Source organism: Callionymus lyra, chromosome 5 (assembly GCF_982586985.1).
Source record: "Callionymus lyra chromosome 5, fCalLyr1.hap1.1, whole genome shotgun sequence".
Taxonomy (NCBI): domain Eukaryota; kingdom Metazoa; phylum Chordata; class Actinopteri; order Syngnathiformes; family Callionymidae; genus Callionymus; species Callionymus lyra.
Window position 1 is genome coordinate 35,887,514 of NC_141822.1, and position 21,186 is coordinate 35,908,699.

Here is a 21,186-nt window from a genome sequence, read left to right on the forward strand (position 1 = left end):
AAAATATCACAACAATTCAATATTGGCTTATTAGAATAGAAATTATTAATTAAATATTTGTTTTAAACTATTTAAACCCTTAGTCATGTGATATTGTCAAAGATGACAGATTTATGCTATAGCTTGCATGAATGTGAGGACATCAGTCTAATAAAATCATTTAAATCGTCTTTTAAAAATGTCACCAGAGTGAGAGATGTGCATGTGTGTGTGAAGAATGCTGATGAGATGAAATAAGCAGTAGCCGATTGAATAAGCTCCCATTTGGTTTTGTATACTTGTAAAACCGACTCTAAAGGAGTCAGTGTCTCACCAACCATGAACCTCACCGTACGTCACTGCCTGGGACACAGTTGAATGCCTTCCCCAGATTCATAAAACACGAGGACAGGATGGGCAAATTTCCATGCACCCTCAAAAATCCTGCTGAGGGTTTAGAGCTGATCCACAGTTGCAGGACCCGGAATAAAACCCACATAACTCCTCCTGAATCCGAGGTTTGGCTATTCGATTGACCCCTAAATATACCTTGCCAGGGAGGCTGAGGAATGTGATCCCCATATAGTTGCTGAGCTATTAACCGCCACATCAAGCTGCTGGGGTCTAGCTGAATTTTGAAAAGGAATGTGAGTCGGATGAGGATTTAGGGAGTAGACGGTACATAGTACCGGAATAAAATATAAAATATTTGCTGGAGTGGTGATGGTGCCAAAGTCAGGATTACGTTCCTATGTTTTCAGATCCACTAAACATGGCTAATAAACATTCTGTTTAGACTTTTGTTTGTGTGTTAGATGTTGTTACCTGTTGTCCCATTTCACCCAACAGTCCTATGGTTCCTGCTCCTCCGGATGGACCCTGTGGATGTAAACACAAACGAAGAATTGATAATCTAACATTGCAAGTTTTTCCCCCCCAAAAAATCTTCCTGTTCATCAGGGAGATGGTCTGTCCAACATATCATGCTTTACCCCCAAGATCTTCTTCCAGTTGGACATACCTGGAATATCTAGTGAGGGAGGTGTCCGAAAAGGCATCTGAGCCACCTCAATTTACTTCTCTCCTTGTGGAGGAAAAATGTAGTTCCTCACCTCCTCCGCTAATCTCTATGAGAGAGTCTAGACCTGGTCTAGACCGTTCTACAACCTTCTTAGTTTTCATGAGAGCTTGATGATCTGTCTGTACCAAGGAAGGTCCTGGACAGCAGCCTGGGACAATATGTGAATGGATTATACAGAATATGTGACACTTGTTAGCATGAATACCTTAGCTAAATAGGCGTTAGCAGGTGATATAGAATATCTATATCACAGTCGGGGTATCATTCACCTCAGTCAATGCAAAATCATTATGCTGCAATAGTTCATCAGATAAATCCAGTTTGACTATCCAATGACACATTGATAAAAATAATAAAACAAATAGTTTGACATGAACTCAGGCCAGTGTGCTACCTGCATCAACAGCTAGTTCCCCTGCTGCAACAACACATGTTGAACCAGACAGCAGTCTGGCAGCGCTACAGGAAACATCGCATGAAGGCGAATGTGTATTTTATTAGAGGCCAAGATATGGTTTATAAACAACCCCTTTTGCTCTCCGTTGCCTAAATAAAGATATGATGTATCATGGGAGAATACGTTTTTGAGCATGATATGTTGTGTCATACCTGATCGCCAGGTATTCCCTTGTCCCCGGGAGGTCCCGAGGGTGCCTGGATTCCCTGCAAAAAACATTGAGTTTTTGTGCAACTCTTCAAACTTATGGTTTTCACAGAAAAAAGCTGCTCAATAGCTTAACATGTCTTTGATTAATTTTGGGAATTGATCACTATATTAAGTTTTATATAAACCATATTAAATCAACAACTTACTAGAAAACCTTTTGGTCCAGTTTCTCCCATCTCACCCATCTTCCCCTAGAGAGACAAAAGAAGACTTTGTGAGTAATTGTTACAATGTTTTAACCTTAAAAAGAGAAAGTGATTCATGTTATGATGAGATGACATAAGAAGTGAAGAATGACATAGTGGCTTGGATATTGAAAACTAAGTTGGACCATGACTTCTAGTATTGTGACTTGTATTTAATGAGTTGGATAGAGAGTCAAATAGTCTTGTTTAAATAAATAAACTAAATACATTTAAATTATTTAGTTGGTTGTTTCACACATAATATTTTGAGTCTCACTTGAAACCAGCCAAGATCAATATTTTTTTATTTTCAATATTACTTTCAATTTGGACACTGCCTTTTGCCCCTGTCAAAAAGGCATTCAAAAAGATTTCCTCAAAAAAAAAGGGGCAAAATCACTCAAATCCAGAAAATGAAAATGATTTATAAAATTAAAAAAAATATTATGTGTGGTCCGGGGCTTTAACTTTTCAGAAATCATTTGATGTGTTTTTAAATTTATATTCATTGTGGCTCTTTGTACTGTTGGTACTATGAAGGTCCTATAAACATGCAGCTGCTTTTTCCTGTCAAGGAAACATAAACACCATATACAAACATGAAAGAAAGAAGATCAGATGAGCAGGGCTGTGCGAAAGAGCCAGAACGACTCACCTGCAAACCTGGGAAGCCTATTTTTCCTGGAGGACCATCGGGGCCCTGTGGTGAGAGTGAGGGATGAGGGAGAGCAGAGTTAAAGAGGACGGAACACTATTGGTGCTGTTTCACAATAATACATCATTTGCACAGATGAAATCATAAAATCACCCAGTAGATTTCTTACCTTCTTTCCTTCTACGCCTAACTCTCCTGTTGGTCCGTCAGGCCCAGTCACTCCCTGAAACACAAGACAAGTGTCCCTTCACCAACAGAGGTCAGTGTAACACTTTCTAACAGCCGGGAAACGTGTGAGAAACCAGTGTGATACCAGAGAAAATTTCAGGGCTCCTGTGTGGTAGCTGCTCAGTGAGTGTGTGTCAGTGTAAACATGAGTTTACGCTGACACACAAGGCACACTGTTAAAATCACATGAGTGCCAAACATCAATCAAAAGTTTGGTTGGATAGTGAACGGAAAACACATCTGTTCTTGGGCAGCAGCAGCATCTGAACTTTCAGTCTGACATCACATGGTAATGTGTAGGTAAGTCAGGAACTCACTGTGGTCCATCTCATTGTATTATTTGACTTAGTGAACCCTGATATTACCAGCCTGGTAGTCAAACAACTCAATTCCACCTGCATATGAAAAGGCTTGATTGGTGTATTGACAGGATAAACAAGTTCTCTGTCTGGAAGATGTCACAAAATCATGCAGGTATTTTTTTGGCGGGACATAGCTGACAGCAGTACTAATTGAAACATGTCCCGGTAGACCACAGCAAGACATGAAGGTCTCTGAAAAGTGTGAGCCTTTAAACCTTTAAACTTCTTCAAGCGCCTCTGACTTCATGTAACAGAGCTGTATAATATGACCTTTAACACCTGGAGAAGGTCAGACACCTGTTCAGACCCATAAGTTAGAACGATAGAGAATTGAGTTGCCAGCAGATCACATTAAAAACATGAGGCTTGATATTTCACAGACATAAACTTATATATTTTTACATTTTCAATAGCAATTCAACTTGAAAATCCTATGAATTGTGTTTTTATTTAACAATGAAGTAGCTTAACTTCCAGCTTACATACTTTATATTTGTCAGTTTTCCTGGAAAAAAATACAGCATTTAGCAACATTTTACTACAACTTTGACCTCACAATGACATTAGTTATCTAATGTCTTGATTTTAATCATTGATTGTTCTTTCATCACCGCTTCTGAAATGATTCAAAAGACATAGACATGCAGTGGAGCCACTGCATCTATGCATACAGTACATCGGGTCGACATTAACATTAAGACTTCATTCTCACACAGAAAAGGTAACCAACTCATCTATTATAAATGAAATTGTTTAACTATTTAGTTATTAATACTTAATATACTACTTAATTTAAACAATTTCAATAAAGTTCTACCTAACCTAACCTAATACATGTATTATAGTTGTTGAATAAATGAAAACACTTTTTTTTAAATGTCCAAACAATGAATTTCTGTTTCCAGTTAAATATTCCATGACACAATTCTTGCCAAACAGGACTGTGTCCTTTTAAAACAAGCCATTGTTCTTTTATATGCATGCCACTGAAACATGGCTTGATTCATGAGTTAGCTGAAGCTCTCCAGGGAGTGATAATGGCTCCCGAATAAGATGAAACAGCCTCAGCTGCTGATCTAAGCAAGTTTTCATGTCCATTAAATGGACGCTGGTTCAGAGTCAGTTCATGTCATTTTATTATGTTCAACTGCCCAAGTTTTTCCGACGACTTCATAAAACAAATGGAACACCCCTCAAACGACCCTAGACTATAATTCCAAGAAATAACAGTGAGATGTTTGAACGTGACAGGTGGGAAACTCTCAGACCCACCTGTAAGCCCTTAGGTCCTCTGGTACCTGCTGGCCCAGAAGATCCCGAGAGTCCCTGCAAGAAAGAAAGGATGAATCAGAGGAGTGTAAAAGGAAAAGGGCAGAGTACTAAGACAAAAGTTTATGCTGACAAAGCCCAGAGCTCATGCGTGTTGACCCTGACCTCTGGAACAAACTATGGGGTTTGTTGTTAGATGTGTCACTCACACCAATTAAAGCCCCTCTCTGGAATCCTGTCCTGCTGCAAACCAGAGCCCAGTATTTATATTTGTTTTTGGTGGCAGCCCCCACCTTCCGGTGATCCTTGACCCAAAGTTTGTGGATCCTTGCCATGACAAAGAGGGTAGATTTTGGAAAGCTTCTAATTAATTGTTGGTGTCTGGGTTTTGACTGACAGGTAGGGCTATGTAATATCAGCAGGGGGTGCCAACTCTTGAAGGGATCCTGTGTTGCAGAATTGTCACAAACTCATATTTTAGAGAATATAATATAAATTACACTAAATTGAGCTTAATATAACTTAAATTCAGGCACGAGGTGATGTGACTGTTGAGGGGCAGTCAGTCAGAAGAGAGTTGAGGAAGAAATCCTCTTGATTTGATAGAAAAAAATACTTACATCTACAAGTATAATTATCCCATGATGTTTTAAATATATGATGAAAATGTTATATATTATACAGAAATTTTATATAAACACTTCAATATGAAAGACAATTTAATTAAGATAACATTTAGTTATATAATTTCTCATCAATTATTAACAAAATAACTGTATATTAACCGGGTCCCTGTAAAGCGAGTGAAGGTTGAGGGAATGCATCATTAACAACAGGGTTATGTTACATTGTACTGTTATGGCAATACACTTTTAATGAGACCATCCCAGCTAGCCAGGGTTTGAGGTGAGGAACACCTTGAACAGGTGTTCACCCTATTCACACCCTCTTTGGTAAAAAATGTTGAAGAACACAACACATCACTGAGCGACGAACTCTCATGACCCAGTAGCAGGTTTTAAAATGTAGGCAGGCAGCTAAAACTCTAGAGTTTCAATGATCACTATGAAGTCATAATCAATCATTAAAAATAGTGCATGCTCCAGTGATTTCTGTAGAATGTCTTCTTTTTTTCTAAATGTGGCTCGAGACATGCAAAAGTAACACATAATATTATATTGGTGAGTTTACTCACTGGTGTTCCTGGGGGCCCAGTAGGTCCTGTTTCACCCGGTGTTCCAGGATGACCCTGCAATATGTAGCAATAACCAAAATAAGCAAAATAACATGATGTTAAGATGGATACACACACCAGGCTTAAGAGAATGAAATACCTGTAGAAGTCAACTGATGTAAACGGTTCATGGTACAAAAACTTAAACATTTTTAAACATCTTATACAACTCATTAATTAGAAGATAAAGGATAGTTTCTGCTCAAGACCGTCTAAAGTTTTGCTTTAAACATTTCATGTTTTTTCACTTTTAACCTTTAAAACTGTGTTTTCATTTCACTTCAGGAGAATTTCACTTTATTACCAAGACATTGACAAGGTTAATGTCAACGGGATAAAGTGTAAATAAAACGCAGCAAAAATGAGAGATTTGCATCTCAAGGGTGTCTTAAGATACTAATAAAACAACCTTGACTTTAGTCTGCCACATGCATTAACATAACCTCACAGAAGAGCAGCAGGAGTGAAGCAGTACATCTGCAGAAAAATCAAAACAAAAATAAACAGTCAAGCGGAGGGGATGATTTTATAAGAAAACATGCTGCGCTCTTTTCTTTATTGGATCTGGCCATTCCCCAAATTCTGGAACATTTGTAAAAGTGTAACTGTATAATGAAAGTATTTCAGAATGAACACAGATCAGCTGAGTGCAATAAAATCCTGCATGGCTCCTAACACAGGGGCAGCTCTCAAGTGTCCGCAGGAATAAATCATAAACGCAGCTCACAGCAGCTGTAGGTTCATTTATGTTAAATGTGCTGTCTTTTCCAGACGTCTGTTTCGACTTTGTCGCTGACAGAACAACCAGAGAGAGAGAACTTCCTAAAATCTATAAATGTGTCTGTGTGTGCTGTCCTCAGAGGATTCCACCTGGCCTTCAGCCAGCTGCACAGTTCTCTCTGAATCAGCAGGAAATATCCGTAAATCAAACATGATCCACGGCCGCCATGTGCAGCAGATCGTCCTCAGTACTGTAGAACAATATGGGTCACAGAAAAAGTTCAAGAATAATTATTGTTATTATATATATATATATATATATATATATATATATATATTTATATATATATACTATTATTGTCAATACCTGTGATTGATGCAACAAAGCACTTATGCTAACCTCTAATATCCCTCCTTCTCTGACTTCTTTAAGACATGGAAATATTCCCATGGGAATAACTTAGAATTCGCTTCAGCCCAGATTCACATTCGTAATATTTAGTAAAAGAAACCACAGAGAAGAAAACATACTGTATTGCAGACCAGACCAGACATCATTGTTTTTTTCACGATCGAGTTTTGTCTTGTTATGGTCATTATCGTAAATCCGTGAAAAAAGAAAAACTTAAGGGCAACCTTCGGAACTATTTGTCGTCAGAAAAGCTGTCCCAGGACTAGTCCCAGAACTTTTGAGTGATGCTTACCGATGACCCCTTTTCTCCAGGAGGTCCAGGAACGCCGATCTCACCACGATCCCCCTTGAAACACACATATAATAACTCTCTCTGTGCAGATGAATCTTCCCACAGAGAGATATTTACCTTCTCTCCTGCCAGTCCTGCTTCTCCGACAGGTCCAATGAAGCCCACTAAACCCTGCAGCACAAAGAATCTGTGTTCTATAGAAAGGATGGCTATTCGCCCGCACCATCACCCCCCTGCATCATACAAGACAGGCCAATGTGAAGGAATCTTACTCTTTCTCCCACCGGACCAACTTTTCCAGTGATGCCAAGCTCTCCCTGCAAACACAAATATTCCTCAAATCACATGATTCAATTTTTTTTTTTTTAATGAAAGCTGTTCATCATGTTCTGACATGGAAGTGTGATCCAAAATAATAACAAAAGAAAGATATTTAAAAGAATTTGATTACATAAAATTATGTTAAACATATTATCATTCAAACATTAGTTTTATAACTTGCCTGGATGAGAAAAATTAATTCAAACAGTCAATATGCTATTCAATAATCCTTCAATAATCTGTGTTTTCTCATTCAACAAAGTACATAAAAGTTTCTCTCCAATGTTTTCAATTTCAACACAAATTTTATAGAAATGTTAAAGGTTGGTCAAAAATGTATGTCAAGTCGGAATCATAAATGAAACAATTACTTTGGGAAGATTCTGATTGTTGGTTAGATTAGTTATTTGTCCTTATATGTTCAAAAAGATGAAAGAAATAATATAAATGAGAATTTAAAAGGACATGTACTTACCTTTACTCCCTCAGGTCCAACCTTTCCTGGAAAGCCCTTTCTGCCAATTCGACCCTGTCACAGAACAAGATATTTTTAATAATCTTTTAAATTATGTCGTAAATTATGCTTAAACAGCACTTTGAAAGTTGTCTAGTTCCTCTTGCACTGGCAATGCGGAGGATCTGAGTTTTGAACGACACTAATGGGGGTCCTCTCTTTCAATGACTCAAAATACCTATCTTCTTAAGTTTTGGCTAGAGTGGATTTTCAAATATTGGCGTCAGAATCACACAGTAAAAGCAGTTGTTGGGTGACATGAGAGATAATATGAGTTCTGTCAACTTTTCACTGATTCAGATTCTTGCTCGTGTTTGGTGGAAGAAATACAGAAGAGTGAATTCCAGCCGGCTCAGAGAGTGTGAGGGCAGTGATTGAATGTGAGAGGCAGGTAAGGAGACGAGCAGTGAAGCTGCAGGATCGAGTGGAGTAAGAGGTGTAGGACTCATGGCAGGAGGCCAGATGTCACTCACAGCACTTGTAGGAGACCGACACCACTTCCATTGGGTTAGAGGACTGGGCTCAGAGCGAGTGGATAAGATACTCCAGAGGTTTTGTGGGGGTTACAGTGAAATATAGTGCAGGATTACAGAGAGCAGGCAAAAATAGAGATGATGAGTGGCTGGAAAGTGGTGGGAGGAAATTATTTAAGAAGTTAAAATATGTAATAAACATTAGATTACATAACACAAGAATGTATTAAAATGAACATTATACTTTATATCATTAAATAAAGAATCAAATTATGTTTAATGCAGGCTAAGAGCCCCTGTCCTAAGTAACATGATGGGTGGGATGAAGCAACATAGCAGATGATGAATGAACACTAGCCGGATGTTTTTTTTTGTTAAACAAAGTTTCAATACTTTTACCCCATGCTACATACTTTTAACAACAATTTAACAAAATTGATCATAATCATATATATTATGATCTATTCATTTAAATCAGTCCTATAGATGACTAAGGAAACCGTGATCCAACAGAAATAAAGAGGGGGGAAAAATCTAAACCAGATTGTCCAAGAAAAAAACAACTACTTTAAGATCATTTCCCATCATTGTGGAATAATAAACTCTGGTGAGCGTAATTGAAGGTAGGAAGAGGCTAAATACAGCACCACCACACTGCTACTATTTCAGGCTTTTCTATGGGGAGAAGGACTTTTTCGGATTCTCTAAACTTCAGAAATGTGTCTGCTATCTCAGTCCTAATTTGTTGTTACAGGGAAACTAATTTGATTTAAGTGTCTCTTAAATGTATCCTAAACCTCTATTGTACTCATCAGTGTAATATTTACATAAGTGAAAAATATTAAGTTAGAAAAATGTGCTTAATCCCCGCCCGCTTAAAATGGGTCGTTTTTTCTGAAGCTATTGTTTGCCATAATAACACTCATTCTGCTGTGATTGGTCAAACATCAAGGTTAGTCATCAGGTGTCATTGTCAAAGTTTCCACCTCCAATGTACCAGGGTCTGGTTGCAGCTGGATGAAGGAGGAGTGAAGACCAATATCATGTAATAATGTGGTCCCCTCTCATAACCTCTTGTTTGCGGGGATTTTAGACGGGAGAGAAAGCTGGAGTTTGACATTAGATGCCTTTCAAATTCGCTCATATTTTTGCACAGTTGCGAAAATATTCTGAAAAATTCATTAGAATTAGAAAGCCATGGTGTTTTATGTGTGTTTTTGGTTAATTGAAAAAAACTGTTAGGTTATAGTATGTTTCTCGATGGTTATAACATACACTCTTTAACGCATCTTTCTTGATGACAATGATTGCAGCAAAAGTTATAACGTATTTCCTCTAGTCTCAACCTCCCTCATATGCGTAGATTTTTATGAAAGCAGTGCGTTAAATATGGAAATATCAACTCACATTCCTTGCTGCTCTATGGAACACAATTTCTCCTTTTTAAACAGTTTATACTTATCAACCTTATAACCCAAATAATATGCAACTATTGACACGTCAATGTTGTTGCATATTATTTTGAATTTTTATTAAAATTTACGATATAAATTCTCACCTCTAGTCCTGTGGGTCCAGGTGGTCCAAGTGGTCCTTCATCCCCCTGTTTAAACAATGGTAAATTATTTAATCGACCATAAACATCACAACAAATGTTTGTGTTTATAATAATAAAATATTCAAAAATAATATAGTATTTAAGTCTTTATTCTTTATTGTTTTTTTAATTATTGTTTCAATATCTTGCGTAAACAATACTTCACTTTTACTTTTTTTTTTTTTTTACCTGATGACAACATTTTTGATGCCTTATTTAAGTTATTATACTTCCTGACGAAAGTTAAAAGTAAAGTATAAAATATACCTCCAAACCTGCTGCTCCGTGTGGTCCTGGTAAACCTCTTGCACCCAGCTTTCCCTGGTGGACACAGACAGATAAATCAAAGAAATCATTTGATGCTGATCGGCAATGCCTCACACCTTTGGTCCTTCAAGTCCATTCTCTCCAGGCGGTCCCATGTCACCGGGGAAACCCTAGCGTGCAGAGATTGTTAAAAATGAATCACAATTGTATAGGATTAAACACTACTTTGGAAAAGTTACCAACCTCTAGACCTGGTGGTCCTTGAGTGCCGTCTGGTCCTCGATCACCTGGATGACCCTAAGTTGTAGATAAAAGATGAGATACGCCCGTTATAGTTGACCTGTATAGTGATTTGCTGAACATTTCTGATTAATCTTGAGGGTGTAAAAGATGTTAAGTGTTTTTTAAAAACACTTCTCTTTGGGTTAAATATATTTTATAACTAAATTAGGATGTGAAATCTGTGAAAGTTTATGATAAAACAATGTTAACAAATGTTAACAAGTGTCTTAATATGACTAATTCCTGCTTAAGGAAATATTTCCTGTCACTTGACTGGAAACACAAACGCAAGCTTACCGCTGGACCTGGTTTTCCGAGGATGCCTGGTAAACCTGGAGCTCCCTGAATGCCCTAATATAAAGTGAGCAGAAGAAAAGCAGAACAATAAAAGATATATATATATAATTGACAAAAGAGTATGTACTTCCACTTTTCTTAGCATGTGTCGAATAGTTAACATATTTCAAAATCATAAGAAAATTGCCATGCTAACATACCCTGTCCCCTTTGTAACCGATCTCTCCCTGTGGTCCGGGAATTCCAACATCACCCTGATGGACGGAAGAAGAGCAAAATGAAGAGGGCGAGACAAATGTAAGAAGTGGATATAACGCAGACAACAGAATAATCATTACTATCACGAGTGTACGCAAATAAGCAGAAACTTTCATTGGTTCTATGACATCATAACAAATTATTATTCAATCAAGTCCTACTTCACACATGTGGCAACGTCCTTACACACAGTTCACTGATTTTACGCTGTAAACAAATGTTGAGAGACTACATACTGCACATGTACTTTAATGTTCTACAAGTTCAAACTGACTGAATCTGCATTATACACAGATTTTCTTTGCTTCATGTATGTATGTCCTCACAGTGATCAATAAAGAATATAAAGCATCCGATACTAGTTTAGATATAGATCAAATTTTAGTGACTTGTCTGAACCATCAGGGCAGACGCACTGAAACATAAACGTTTGATGGTGTGAGTAACAATGATAGGAATATTAAATGCTTCAAAGGGTAGCATTAAAAGTTTTATGAAATAATCCTATATCTCGTGTCGCACAGCAGTAGTTAGACATTTCTAATAATAGCCAACTTGGCTGTACCAGAAGGTCAAAGCAACCAACTGGAACTGTAATTGACTATATATATATATATATGTATATAATTTAATATACAGTAGTTGTGACGCACACAACACCAAGTCTTGCCAGATATTTCCTGGTGTTGTAAACATTTGGCAGTACTTGAGGAAGTAGTAGAATGCAAAACGCCCACAAATAAATACCAGAATAAAACCCACAAACAAACATTTGTTTTATATGTCTGGTTAAATGACTGCAAAATGCTAAATCATGAGATTAAGAGCAGTGGTAAGACATTTGTGTGCTCTGTTTATCATCCTTTTAAAGAGTTTATTTTAAAAGCTACTAGTCTCTTCATCATAAGTGAATGTTGCAGAGAAAGATGTGCTTCTTGATGAAACAGGAGGTTTAATAATGGGAAATGTGTTGTTAGCGGGAGACGCATGCACTTAAGATTGGACAAACGTGTCTGGGATGCAAGCTGTAAGCTACCACATGCTGCTAAAACACAGACCAATAACAGGAATATTCAGATCACCTTATCACCTTTCAGTCCTGGTTCGCCTGGATTTCCTGGCACCCCCTAGGACACAAGTGATACTTCATTAAAACTTCATTCACGCTACAAAAAACACCTTTTTATCTTTCTCTTTTCTAATGACATGATGATGACTGTTGATTAATAATTTTCTTCACCTTGAGACCACTTGGTCCTGGAAGGCCCATCTCTCCAGAAGCTCCCATGTCTCCCTGGCATGGAAAAACAGAAAATATATATCACATGAGTCCAGAATAGTACATGAGATTGATTCAAAATATCACCACTAGGCTTTTAAAGAATATTTGCTTTAAAGGCCCAATCCAGAGGATTTTAAATTGTCTTTCTGGCTCCCTCTTGTGTTTATATACGGTAACAGCAGTCTTGTGAATTCTGTCTTAGTGTTTCCATTTTTCTGCATGTATATAACAAAACAAGCTAAAGGATTTTGTTGTGTAAGTTTCTGAAACCAGAAGATAAACTTGAAAACACTAACGCTGAACTACTAGTGTAAACCAGTTTGGTGGTCACATGATCACTCAGATTCTCCAGTGGGTTTGTTCAGGCAGAAGTAAAGTGAAGCGCATGGTTAAAAAATAATAGCTGGATATAAACAGGTGACCAGAAACCTTGAAGAAAATTTTCAATTGAGTGTCAATTAATTTATTTAGAAAAGCCAATTACACCATGTATGGCAAAAATGCAAATCTGAATCCGAAATCCAAAACAGTGGATGAAATAAAGGCTCGTCCTGCTTCTACAATGCAGTATAAGTGAAGGCAAATTGGTGCTTTTGAGTCGTCACCGAAGCATGTTTGTCTATTTTCAATCTTAAAATGCAGCTCTGGTTGTTGCTGCGTCCCTTCTGGTCAGATGTGCAGGACACACAACAGCATGGAGAACTGTAATCAGTGTGATGCAATTACAGACCTTCCACCGCCACTGAGAATAGATCAGGACAAGAGAAACCAGAGACTTTATAATCAGATACAATTATGTGTCAGACAGACGCGTGTGGCAAAGTGATGGGTGGGTTGCTTTCTCTGAGATGTTTAACAGGATAGCTAGACATGTACAGTGTGTGTGTGTGTGTGTGTGTGTGTGTGTGTGTGTGTGTGTGTGTGTGTGTGTGTGTGTGTGTGTGTGTGTGTGTGTGTGTGTGTGTGTGTGTGTGTGTGTGTGTGTGTGTTTGTGTGTGTGTGTGTGTGTCGAGGTGGGTGGGTGTGTGTGGTGCATATGATCGTGTGTGTAAGTGTGTGTTCATGCATGTGTTTGTGTGCTACAGGTGTGTGTTGGCAATTGGTCAAATATTTTTATTTAATTTTAATGATGCCAAAATATGTTTTTGGCCTCATTAAGAGATTTACTGTAAAATGTGAGCTTTAAATCCGGATTCTAAGAATGTCACCTCCCTACGTTACGTAAAATAAAAAAAGCTTGAAACACGGACCAGCAACCACAAACACTCACGGCTACTTACAATAAGTCCGAGAACTCCGCTAGGACCCGGGGCTCCCATCTCACCCTGCTCAGAGAGAAGAATATAAGTAAGATGAGAGAAAGTTGCTAGCTCTTTTTAAAGCAAACATGCTCGGAGGAAAGTGAATCACTGTTCATCTCTATGAGAGGGAGCTGTGTGTCTCTCTCTTCGAGTGTGTATGTGTAAGTGTCTCTTTTTGTATGTTTTTCTGTCTGTGTGTGGGTGTTTCAATTGGGCAACATTTTTAATGTGCATAATTTGACGGATCAAGGACAACTTCTTGCGGAACTCAAGCACACAATGGAATTATTTAATGTATCGTAAATATTTTTACTTGTGAATATATTGGTAAAGTCACACTTGACTTATTACAAATCTCATAATCACAGTGTTGACACGGTGACTATAATAACCCGTCTAGAATAGATAGAAAAAGAGCTCAGCCAGAAAAATCTGATATTTTGTTTTGTTCCACTCTGCTTCTCAACTGTGTATTTGGACTGTGGGGGGAAGCTGGAGTGCCCAGAGTAAACCCACACTAGCACAAGGAGAACATTTAAACTCCAAACAGAAAGGATGCCTCAGGCTGGAAGCGAACAGCCTCCTTGAGGTGCCAGGGTTAACTGCTACGCCACGATGCACCGTAGTAGTTGCAGGTGAGGTGAGTAATAAGCCATGACTAGATCAGAGCCACGAGTAGTTTATGGACGCAATGAAGGGGGGCAGATATTTGGACAGGTGGAGAGGACAGGGTTGAAATAGATTTACGGCAATTTATTCCGTCATCACTGGAGTTAAGATAAAACGTTACTTGATCCTAAATATCCTTCAGAGGAACATTCATAGATACTTGCAGGTCCTTCAACATGGTCATGTTGGGACATGGCTTTTGTAAATGTGTGTGGAGGGAAACTAACTGAAACAGCAGAGTTATGAGTCCTGCTTGGAAACAAGACAGAAGCAGACCAAGTGTCTAAATTAAACCAGGACAGCCTAACAGAGTCGAATATCAGTCTATTGTTTACAAGGACGGATGGTGAGAACATATTTGCGTGTTAGCGGATGGTTTTGTTTTAATGTTGACTGGGTTTATGTGAACGAGTAAACAAGGCTCTAACATACTGGCTCTCCATCTGGTCCAGGTGGTCCTCGTTCCCCAAAGTCTCCAGGGAAGCCCTGTGGATAGGACAGACAGTAGACTTTAACTTCAGCTACTGACAATTTGTCAGCATTATCATATGTTAGTGACAGAATGAAGAATTGAATTGTTAGAGATTGAAAGAATTGTTAGAGAAGAAAGGTGTCAGAAAACAGGTGTTGGTTGAATGGACACATGGCAACAATGACTTTTAAAATGAATTTGTTGTTGTGCTGTTTATGCTGTGTTTTACAAATAAATCCTTGTTTTTCAAGAAGATAGTAAACATTCACATAATCTTTCCTTCAGTGTTTTGTTTTCAAATGATCAAATGGTTTGCAAGATTTTAAAAAATCCTTTTTTTCTTTTCGTTCTAATATTTAGATTTATATATGTTAAAAAACATTATTTCCTGTATAAAAAGAATGTAAGCATACACATGAAGAATCTGTCAGTTAGTTAATTAAATAAAAAGGTTGTGGACTGAAACTATTAAACAATAATCATTTAATGTAGAAATCAACACAGCTAATAATTATAATAATGATGGTTATTATGCTCATTGTTCAGCTAGAAAGTGCAAACACATTTTAATTACACTATGATATAAATCACATAAGAAAAAATATAGATATATAAAAAGTCAAGATTTCAAACAACCTATCTTCTGCACCAGGACATCAGAGACACTTTCTACCGACTCATCACAAAGACACTGCAAATAGATCGTGCACCTTTCTGACTTGCAACTTCCAGGATCTCCAGCGACCAGACATCATCATCAGAGATAAAGCTGATTGGCTCAAATCATGTCATCGGTTACATTTCATTTGGTGTACGATTGGCTTTCTATCTATAAACATGATGCTTTGATGGGCTCTGCAAACAAGAGCCCCCATGTAGTCAGGATGTGACGACTATTGAGTCGACATCTAACATCCGAATCCAATACTGTTTATTATTATTTTCAAAATAAAATAACATTTTTTACCATAAGGTCGGCAGTAGGGTTGGAGCCCCAGTAACCTCTATGGGCAAGCCCCCACTGGTGTCAGAGTAGTGCAACCAGCTGTGCAGCTACAGAGTTTCACAGCATTTATAACCATTCCATTGCAGCATTGTTCTAAACACAGACATTTAAATGTGAGTTAAGCTAAATATCTGCAGACTTAAAGCATAATAGCACCATTATAAGCATTAAATCCATCAACGAGCTACTACACTTCAAGAGAATTAAAGCAACAAGCAACTCCAGCTGCCAGGTCCTAATTTGTCCGGCGGTTAGAAGGCCAAGTTAGTGTTAATAGAGAGAAAAAACTCACTGATCCTGCAGAAACGAGAATACTGGTCACAGCCTAATGTTTTAAATACACTATTTAGTCAATTCTTCCATGAAATAGCAGCTATTAGTAAATAGTAAATATAAATTCAAATTAAGATGAGATCAGTTTATTTAAGTTTTCTGCTGATGGGAGTGGAGCACACCATTAAGTGAGTCAATATGTTTTATACTGAGACTAAAGTTAGATGTGTGTTAACAGTAACAACAATAAAAGAACAGTAAATAACTGGCGCCTTGTAGATAAACTACAACATAATGACCAACAGCTGAAACGAGTAAAAAAGGCAACACACAGTAACCACCTTCCGCTGGCCAGCACCATAAATCTTTTGATATTCTTGAATCTTGACATTGATTCTGGCAGCTTCATGGTCAAGCAGGAAAACAAACAGTCAATTAAACCAACACCTGTGCCAAGCAGCCACATGGATTAAAAGGTTTGTTTTGAGGGTTTTAGTGATCCAAGAATCACATTAACCATGGATATTGCTATATAGAACTATATAGAAGAACTCACATTTCTCCGATCCTTAAAACTCTTCACTGGCTTCCAGTTTCTTTCAGGATCAACTTTAAAATTCTGGTTCTTACTTTCAGAGCTATTCATGGTCACGCTCCTCCTTACATCACTGTTTGTGTTGTACTCTGAGGTCTGTGGATCAGAATCTACTTATGGTTCCTTGCACATGGTTCAGGACCAGAGGAGAGAATTTTTTTCAGGCTGTTGCTCCTAAGCTTTGGAACGATCTTCCTCTTTCTTTGCGCTTGATGGAGTCTACTGACTCCTTTAAGAAACATCTTAAGACGTTTCTATTTGTTCAGGCTTTTCCTTGATTTTCTGGAACTGTTATCAGTGTTATCTTGACCTTTAAAGTATATACTTTATTGAATATTGTTTTGATTGTTTAAGCGCTTTGTGACCCTGGTCTGGAAAAGCGCTATACAAATAAAAATTACTTACTTACTTACTATATATTGCTATTGCTGTATTGAAAAAGAGATTACAGTACATTTCACGACTTAAACCAATCACAATGTTTTAGTGTCATGAGTAGTAAAGGTTAGCTAAAGTCAGGGCCTCATCAAAGATATTGCTGATGTAGCAAATGTATCAAAAACATGTTTGGCATGATATAAAAAGCACCCGTTGGCTTACTTGTCAACTTTTGCTGTAATTGTACTTAAGTTCGTAAAAAGTCGATGCATGCTGGGAAACTTAGCTGGCTGGGAAAAGCACCAGTGCAACAATAATCTATGAGGCATGACAATGACCCTCATGATGACTCACACAGCTGTCACTGTTGATGCTAGAAATCTGCCTTTGACGACTAATGTGGGAAGCAGATTCCCAGCTGTGCCAGTTTTTAAGGAACGCTTCCTCACATTTCATTAGCATAAACCTCAAGACACATTGCTCCCTGAATACTATGTGCAAAGCAGATTCACAAACAGGAAATTGTGTACAAGCATCAAACAGCTTGAACTGTTCTTTTCTTGGCTTTCTCTTTTAAATGATAAAATGCGTGTCCTGACTTCAACACAAATGGATTGACAATGATTTAGCATGACCAGTACCACAATGCCAAGTGTGATTTATCAAATTCACATTGTGTCTTCACATTAAGTCATACATGTTAGAATGGTTCTTATATTGGGCAGGATCCATCAATCAATATATTTGTGTTTGTGTTTTGAAACAAATATGAATTACAACAGAATATTCAAGAAATGTTTGTGATGTGATGATGTTTATTCTGATTCCACATCAACATGACATACTTGTATGGTCCCTAGTATTATGCAACTTTCTTACACTAACTTTTATTAGTTTTAGCAATTTGGGGAATTAAATATCTTATTGATTTTGTTTTGAAAGATATAGTGCTAGTTAGTGGTCATATTGCTGACTATATAGTTTGGGTTAAGTTTGGTTCAGTAAAAATAAAGTAAATATAATATTTAATATGTTGTATTAGTGAAAGTGATTCAAACAATGAATTTATCTTTAATAAAGCAAACGGGAGTTTGTGTAAAATATTGCTCAAACACAAGTGCAATCTTTATTTTTACCAAGAGCTTCACCTCACGACAACATGATCATGATCATGATCATCAAATAGAAAATGGACTACATTATAATTAATTTAGAAATTAAGTATGAAATTGTATTTTTTATTGAAGACAATAACCAAGACTGAGCAAAACAGTGAGTCTACATCAACATATAAATGATAAACATTTTCCAGACCAGGACAACCTACATCCTAAAACACTAGTCTGTTCGTGTTTAGATGTTTTCCTCTATAAATTCCTTATTTACAAAGTCGCCAACAAGCGCCAGCTGCAGAATGATCTCAGTCTGTGTTTCTGGGTCTCTCTTCAAATTATTCTGTCAGACTCTGAACCCAGTCAGGCGCTAGCAACAGAACCAGCAGTTTTCTTCAAAATGGCTTGGATCCATGATCGAAGACAAAAGTCTTTTCTAGTGCAGTTCAATACTGTGATGTGTGGCAGGTGGGAATGTTGCAGCGGTGGCAGGAAGACTCTGTCAAGAGTCATGGAAACACTGAGCTGAATGAATTAATGATGTAACACCTAAATCCTATGGAGTTTCATGTTTCGGCCAAACCTCAAAATATAAACATTATAGTCCTAATGCTGAATAGATCTTTGACTTGAAAGCTTTTTTTGTTTTGATTTTAGGTTTTATGGAACACTGCCTAACCTGAAGGACAGCTGGGAAAAAACGTATAGCGGGACCATAACTTGTGCTATGACCAACTAATCTTCACTGCCATTTCTGTGAAACACACACACTTATTTAAAGGTACAGGATAATAGTTTGTATGTCAGTATTAATAATTTATCCATTGAGCCTCTACTGCAGGAATCACCAAGAATGCTAGATTTTAACAAATGTATGCTCATTAGATGCCCAGTCAGGTGAAAGAGTTTGGGTTTTGTTTGCATGACTTGTGTAAAGTTAATAATGATTGATTTAACAATATTAGTTAATATCTCTTTCGCACAATGATTTTTGTTAATATATAATATTTTCTAAAACAAAATGAAACATTTAAGTCACCTGTGCATATTACAGTAGTGAACCAAAAAAGTGATCCAAGTGCATTGATGCTGCACAGCCGTTTTGAAGCTCACCTACCCAACTTTAACTTCATGACAATAAAGACTATTATATTTTAATCTTTTTAGGAATTATTTAACGTCAATAATAAATACAAAGAACTGTCAAAGAATTCAAAGTTTCAGTAACTGTCAGCAACTGGATGATTTAAAAAACATGAAACACAACCAATGAGAAGACATTAAGAATCAAGTACATACTAATGCTCCCGATTGTTGTTCAACTGTATTGATGGCGGTGTAAGGGGCTGGAACCTACTTTGGGAAAGAGGTGGAGGATACCCGAAAATCAACTACTTTAAGCTTGTTTTCTGACTGACAAACACTCTTTGAACAATTGCAAAGAGAGATGCACTATGTAGCAATATCAAAGACAAAAAGATTTATGCTATTTTTGTTTTTTAAATTATGTTTTTGATTTTATTTTATACAAAGCACCATGTGACAGTGGATGTTTAAAAGGTGCTATAAACATAAAACAATAATAATGATTATTATTATTATAAAAGGCTTGTGTGTTCGAGAGAATCAGCAGCCTTTAAACTGATTCAAAGTATACATTTGTTTGCCATGTGACACCATCTACCAGGACAACAATATGGAGCAACAGGGTATCACACCAAGATTATCTGTAAAGTATGTTTAGACAAAACTTTACCGGCCTACCCATCTTGCCCCTCTTCCCTGGCTCGCCGGAAACTCCCTGAAAATTATGAAAAAGAAAAGATGGAGTTAATATATTGCAGGATGTGAGAGAGGAAAGAGGCGGGTAGAAAAAAAAGACATTATGTTAAATAACAGACATATTATTTCACAGATTAGAATAACAGCTGGTATATTGGATTGATTCCTTTCAATTATGGAGGACTTGACCTCCTTCCTGTCCATATATATGGAGTTCACCTGGAAAGAGAAGTAGACTCCACCTGCTTCGAAGCTGGTGAGCGTTGGATTGGTTTGATTACCAGCGTCACTGTCCTATTCAGCAGCATGTCAAAGGTATTCAGTCTGTTTTTTAACAGCATGTCAGCAGTATTCGGTCTGTGTTTTGGCACTTTGACCAGACAGCTGGACCTTCACCAGTATTCAAAAGATTTATTGAGGATGTATGTATCACATGAGTCATCCACACTGTGATCTAGGACATCATCTCCAGCAGCTGTGGACTGCGTCTTGCTTTAACCACAACAGACGGAGGTGAGGAAATGATGCAGCCACAGCTACACAGACATTGTTTTACAAATGAGAGACTGAATGAAAATGACTCACTCTCTCGCCATCAGGCCCAGGGAGACCAAAAAGCCCAGGGATCCCGATGAAACCCTACAAGTGAAGAGAGGAGGGGAAAGATGAGGGTCAGTGAGTTCTAATACAAAGTGCTAGAAATGGATGTTCTGAGGGAAATAAGGGCGAGTTTCATGGATGTTTTAAAGTGGTTAAATGGCTCTGGTTACTAAACTGTAAAAAGACAACTAATACCTCCTCTAGGCAGATTAATTCATCTAACTTTATACAAAGCCAGCACACAAATCAATTAAACAAATGTTGTATTCTCATGACCAAAGCTAAGCCTCCTTCCCTGTTTGTCTTGATTCATTTTATTGATTTACTGTGTGTTGGTTTGTTTTCTGTATATTGCTAGCTCTAAAAGAGGTAAAACTTAAATCATTTTAAACATTCCTAAATCCAATGTTTGCTGAAGTATTAACCCTTGGCGTTCTGTAACAAGTGTCCATGACGGGCGCAAGTTGAGCTTCCATGAAGAACCAAGCCATGAGGCAAGTGTATATGCCCATGGACTGCATGGTGCTGGCTTCCACGATGTAGTCCAAGGGCACATACCCTCACGCCAGGGATCTCTGAAGAACGCAGGGTCATCTCACACAGATCTGTCGAAACACACAGGA

The 21,186-nt window shown here is 37.6% G+C and overlaps 1 protein-coding gene across 1 annotated transcript in view; it reads right to left on the minus strand.

Moving 5' to 3' along the window:
• Positions 1-21,186, minus strand: part of LOC148080486 (uncharacterized) — a 59,505-nt gene that overhangs the window by 9,573 nt on the left and 28,746 nt on the right. The window contains exons 11-33 of the mRNA XM_087792208.1: positions 20,549-20,602; positions 19,938-19,982; positions 14,778-14,831; positions 13,656-13,700; positions 12,334-12,387; positions 12,176-12,220; positions 11,036-11,089; positions 10,836-10,889; positions 10,500-10,553; positions 10,373-10,426; positions 10,257-10,310; positions 9,951-9,995; positions 7,881-7,934; positions 7,357-7,401; positions 7,202-7,255; positions 7,085-7,138; positions 5,622-5,675; positions 4,430-4,483; positions 2,737-2,790; positions 2,568-2,612; positions 1,874-1,918; positions 1,670-1,723; positions 805-858 (exon numbers count right to left, since the gene is read on the minus strand). Coding sequence (XP_087648334.1) covers positions 805-858; positions 1,670-1,723; positions 1,874-1,918; positions 2,568-2,612; positions 2,737-2,790; positions 4,430-4,483; positions 5,622-5,675; positions 7,085-7,138; positions 7,202-7,255; positions 7,357-7,401; positions 7,881-7,934; positions 9,951-9,995; positions 10,257-10,310; positions 10,373-10,426; positions 10,500-10,553; positions 10,836-10,889; positions 11,036-11,089; positions 12,176-12,220; positions 12,334-12,387; positions 13,656-13,700; positions 14,778-14,831; positions 19,938-19,982; positions 20,549-20,602 — 1,179 coding nt within the window. The remainder of the gene's footprint in view (positions 1-804; positions 859-1,669; positions 1,724-1,873; positions 1,919-2,567; positions 2,613-2,736; positions 2,791-4,429; positions 4,484-5,621; positions 5,676-7,084; positions 7,139-7,201; positions 7,256-7,356; positions 7,402-7,880; positions 7,935-9,950; positions 9,996-10,256; positions 10,311-10,372; positions 10,427-10,499; positions 10,554-10,835; positions 10,890-11,035; positions 11,090-12,175; positions 12,221-12,333; positions 12,388-13,655; positions 13,701-14,777; positions 14,832-19,937; positions 19,983-20,548; positions 20,603-21,186) is intronic.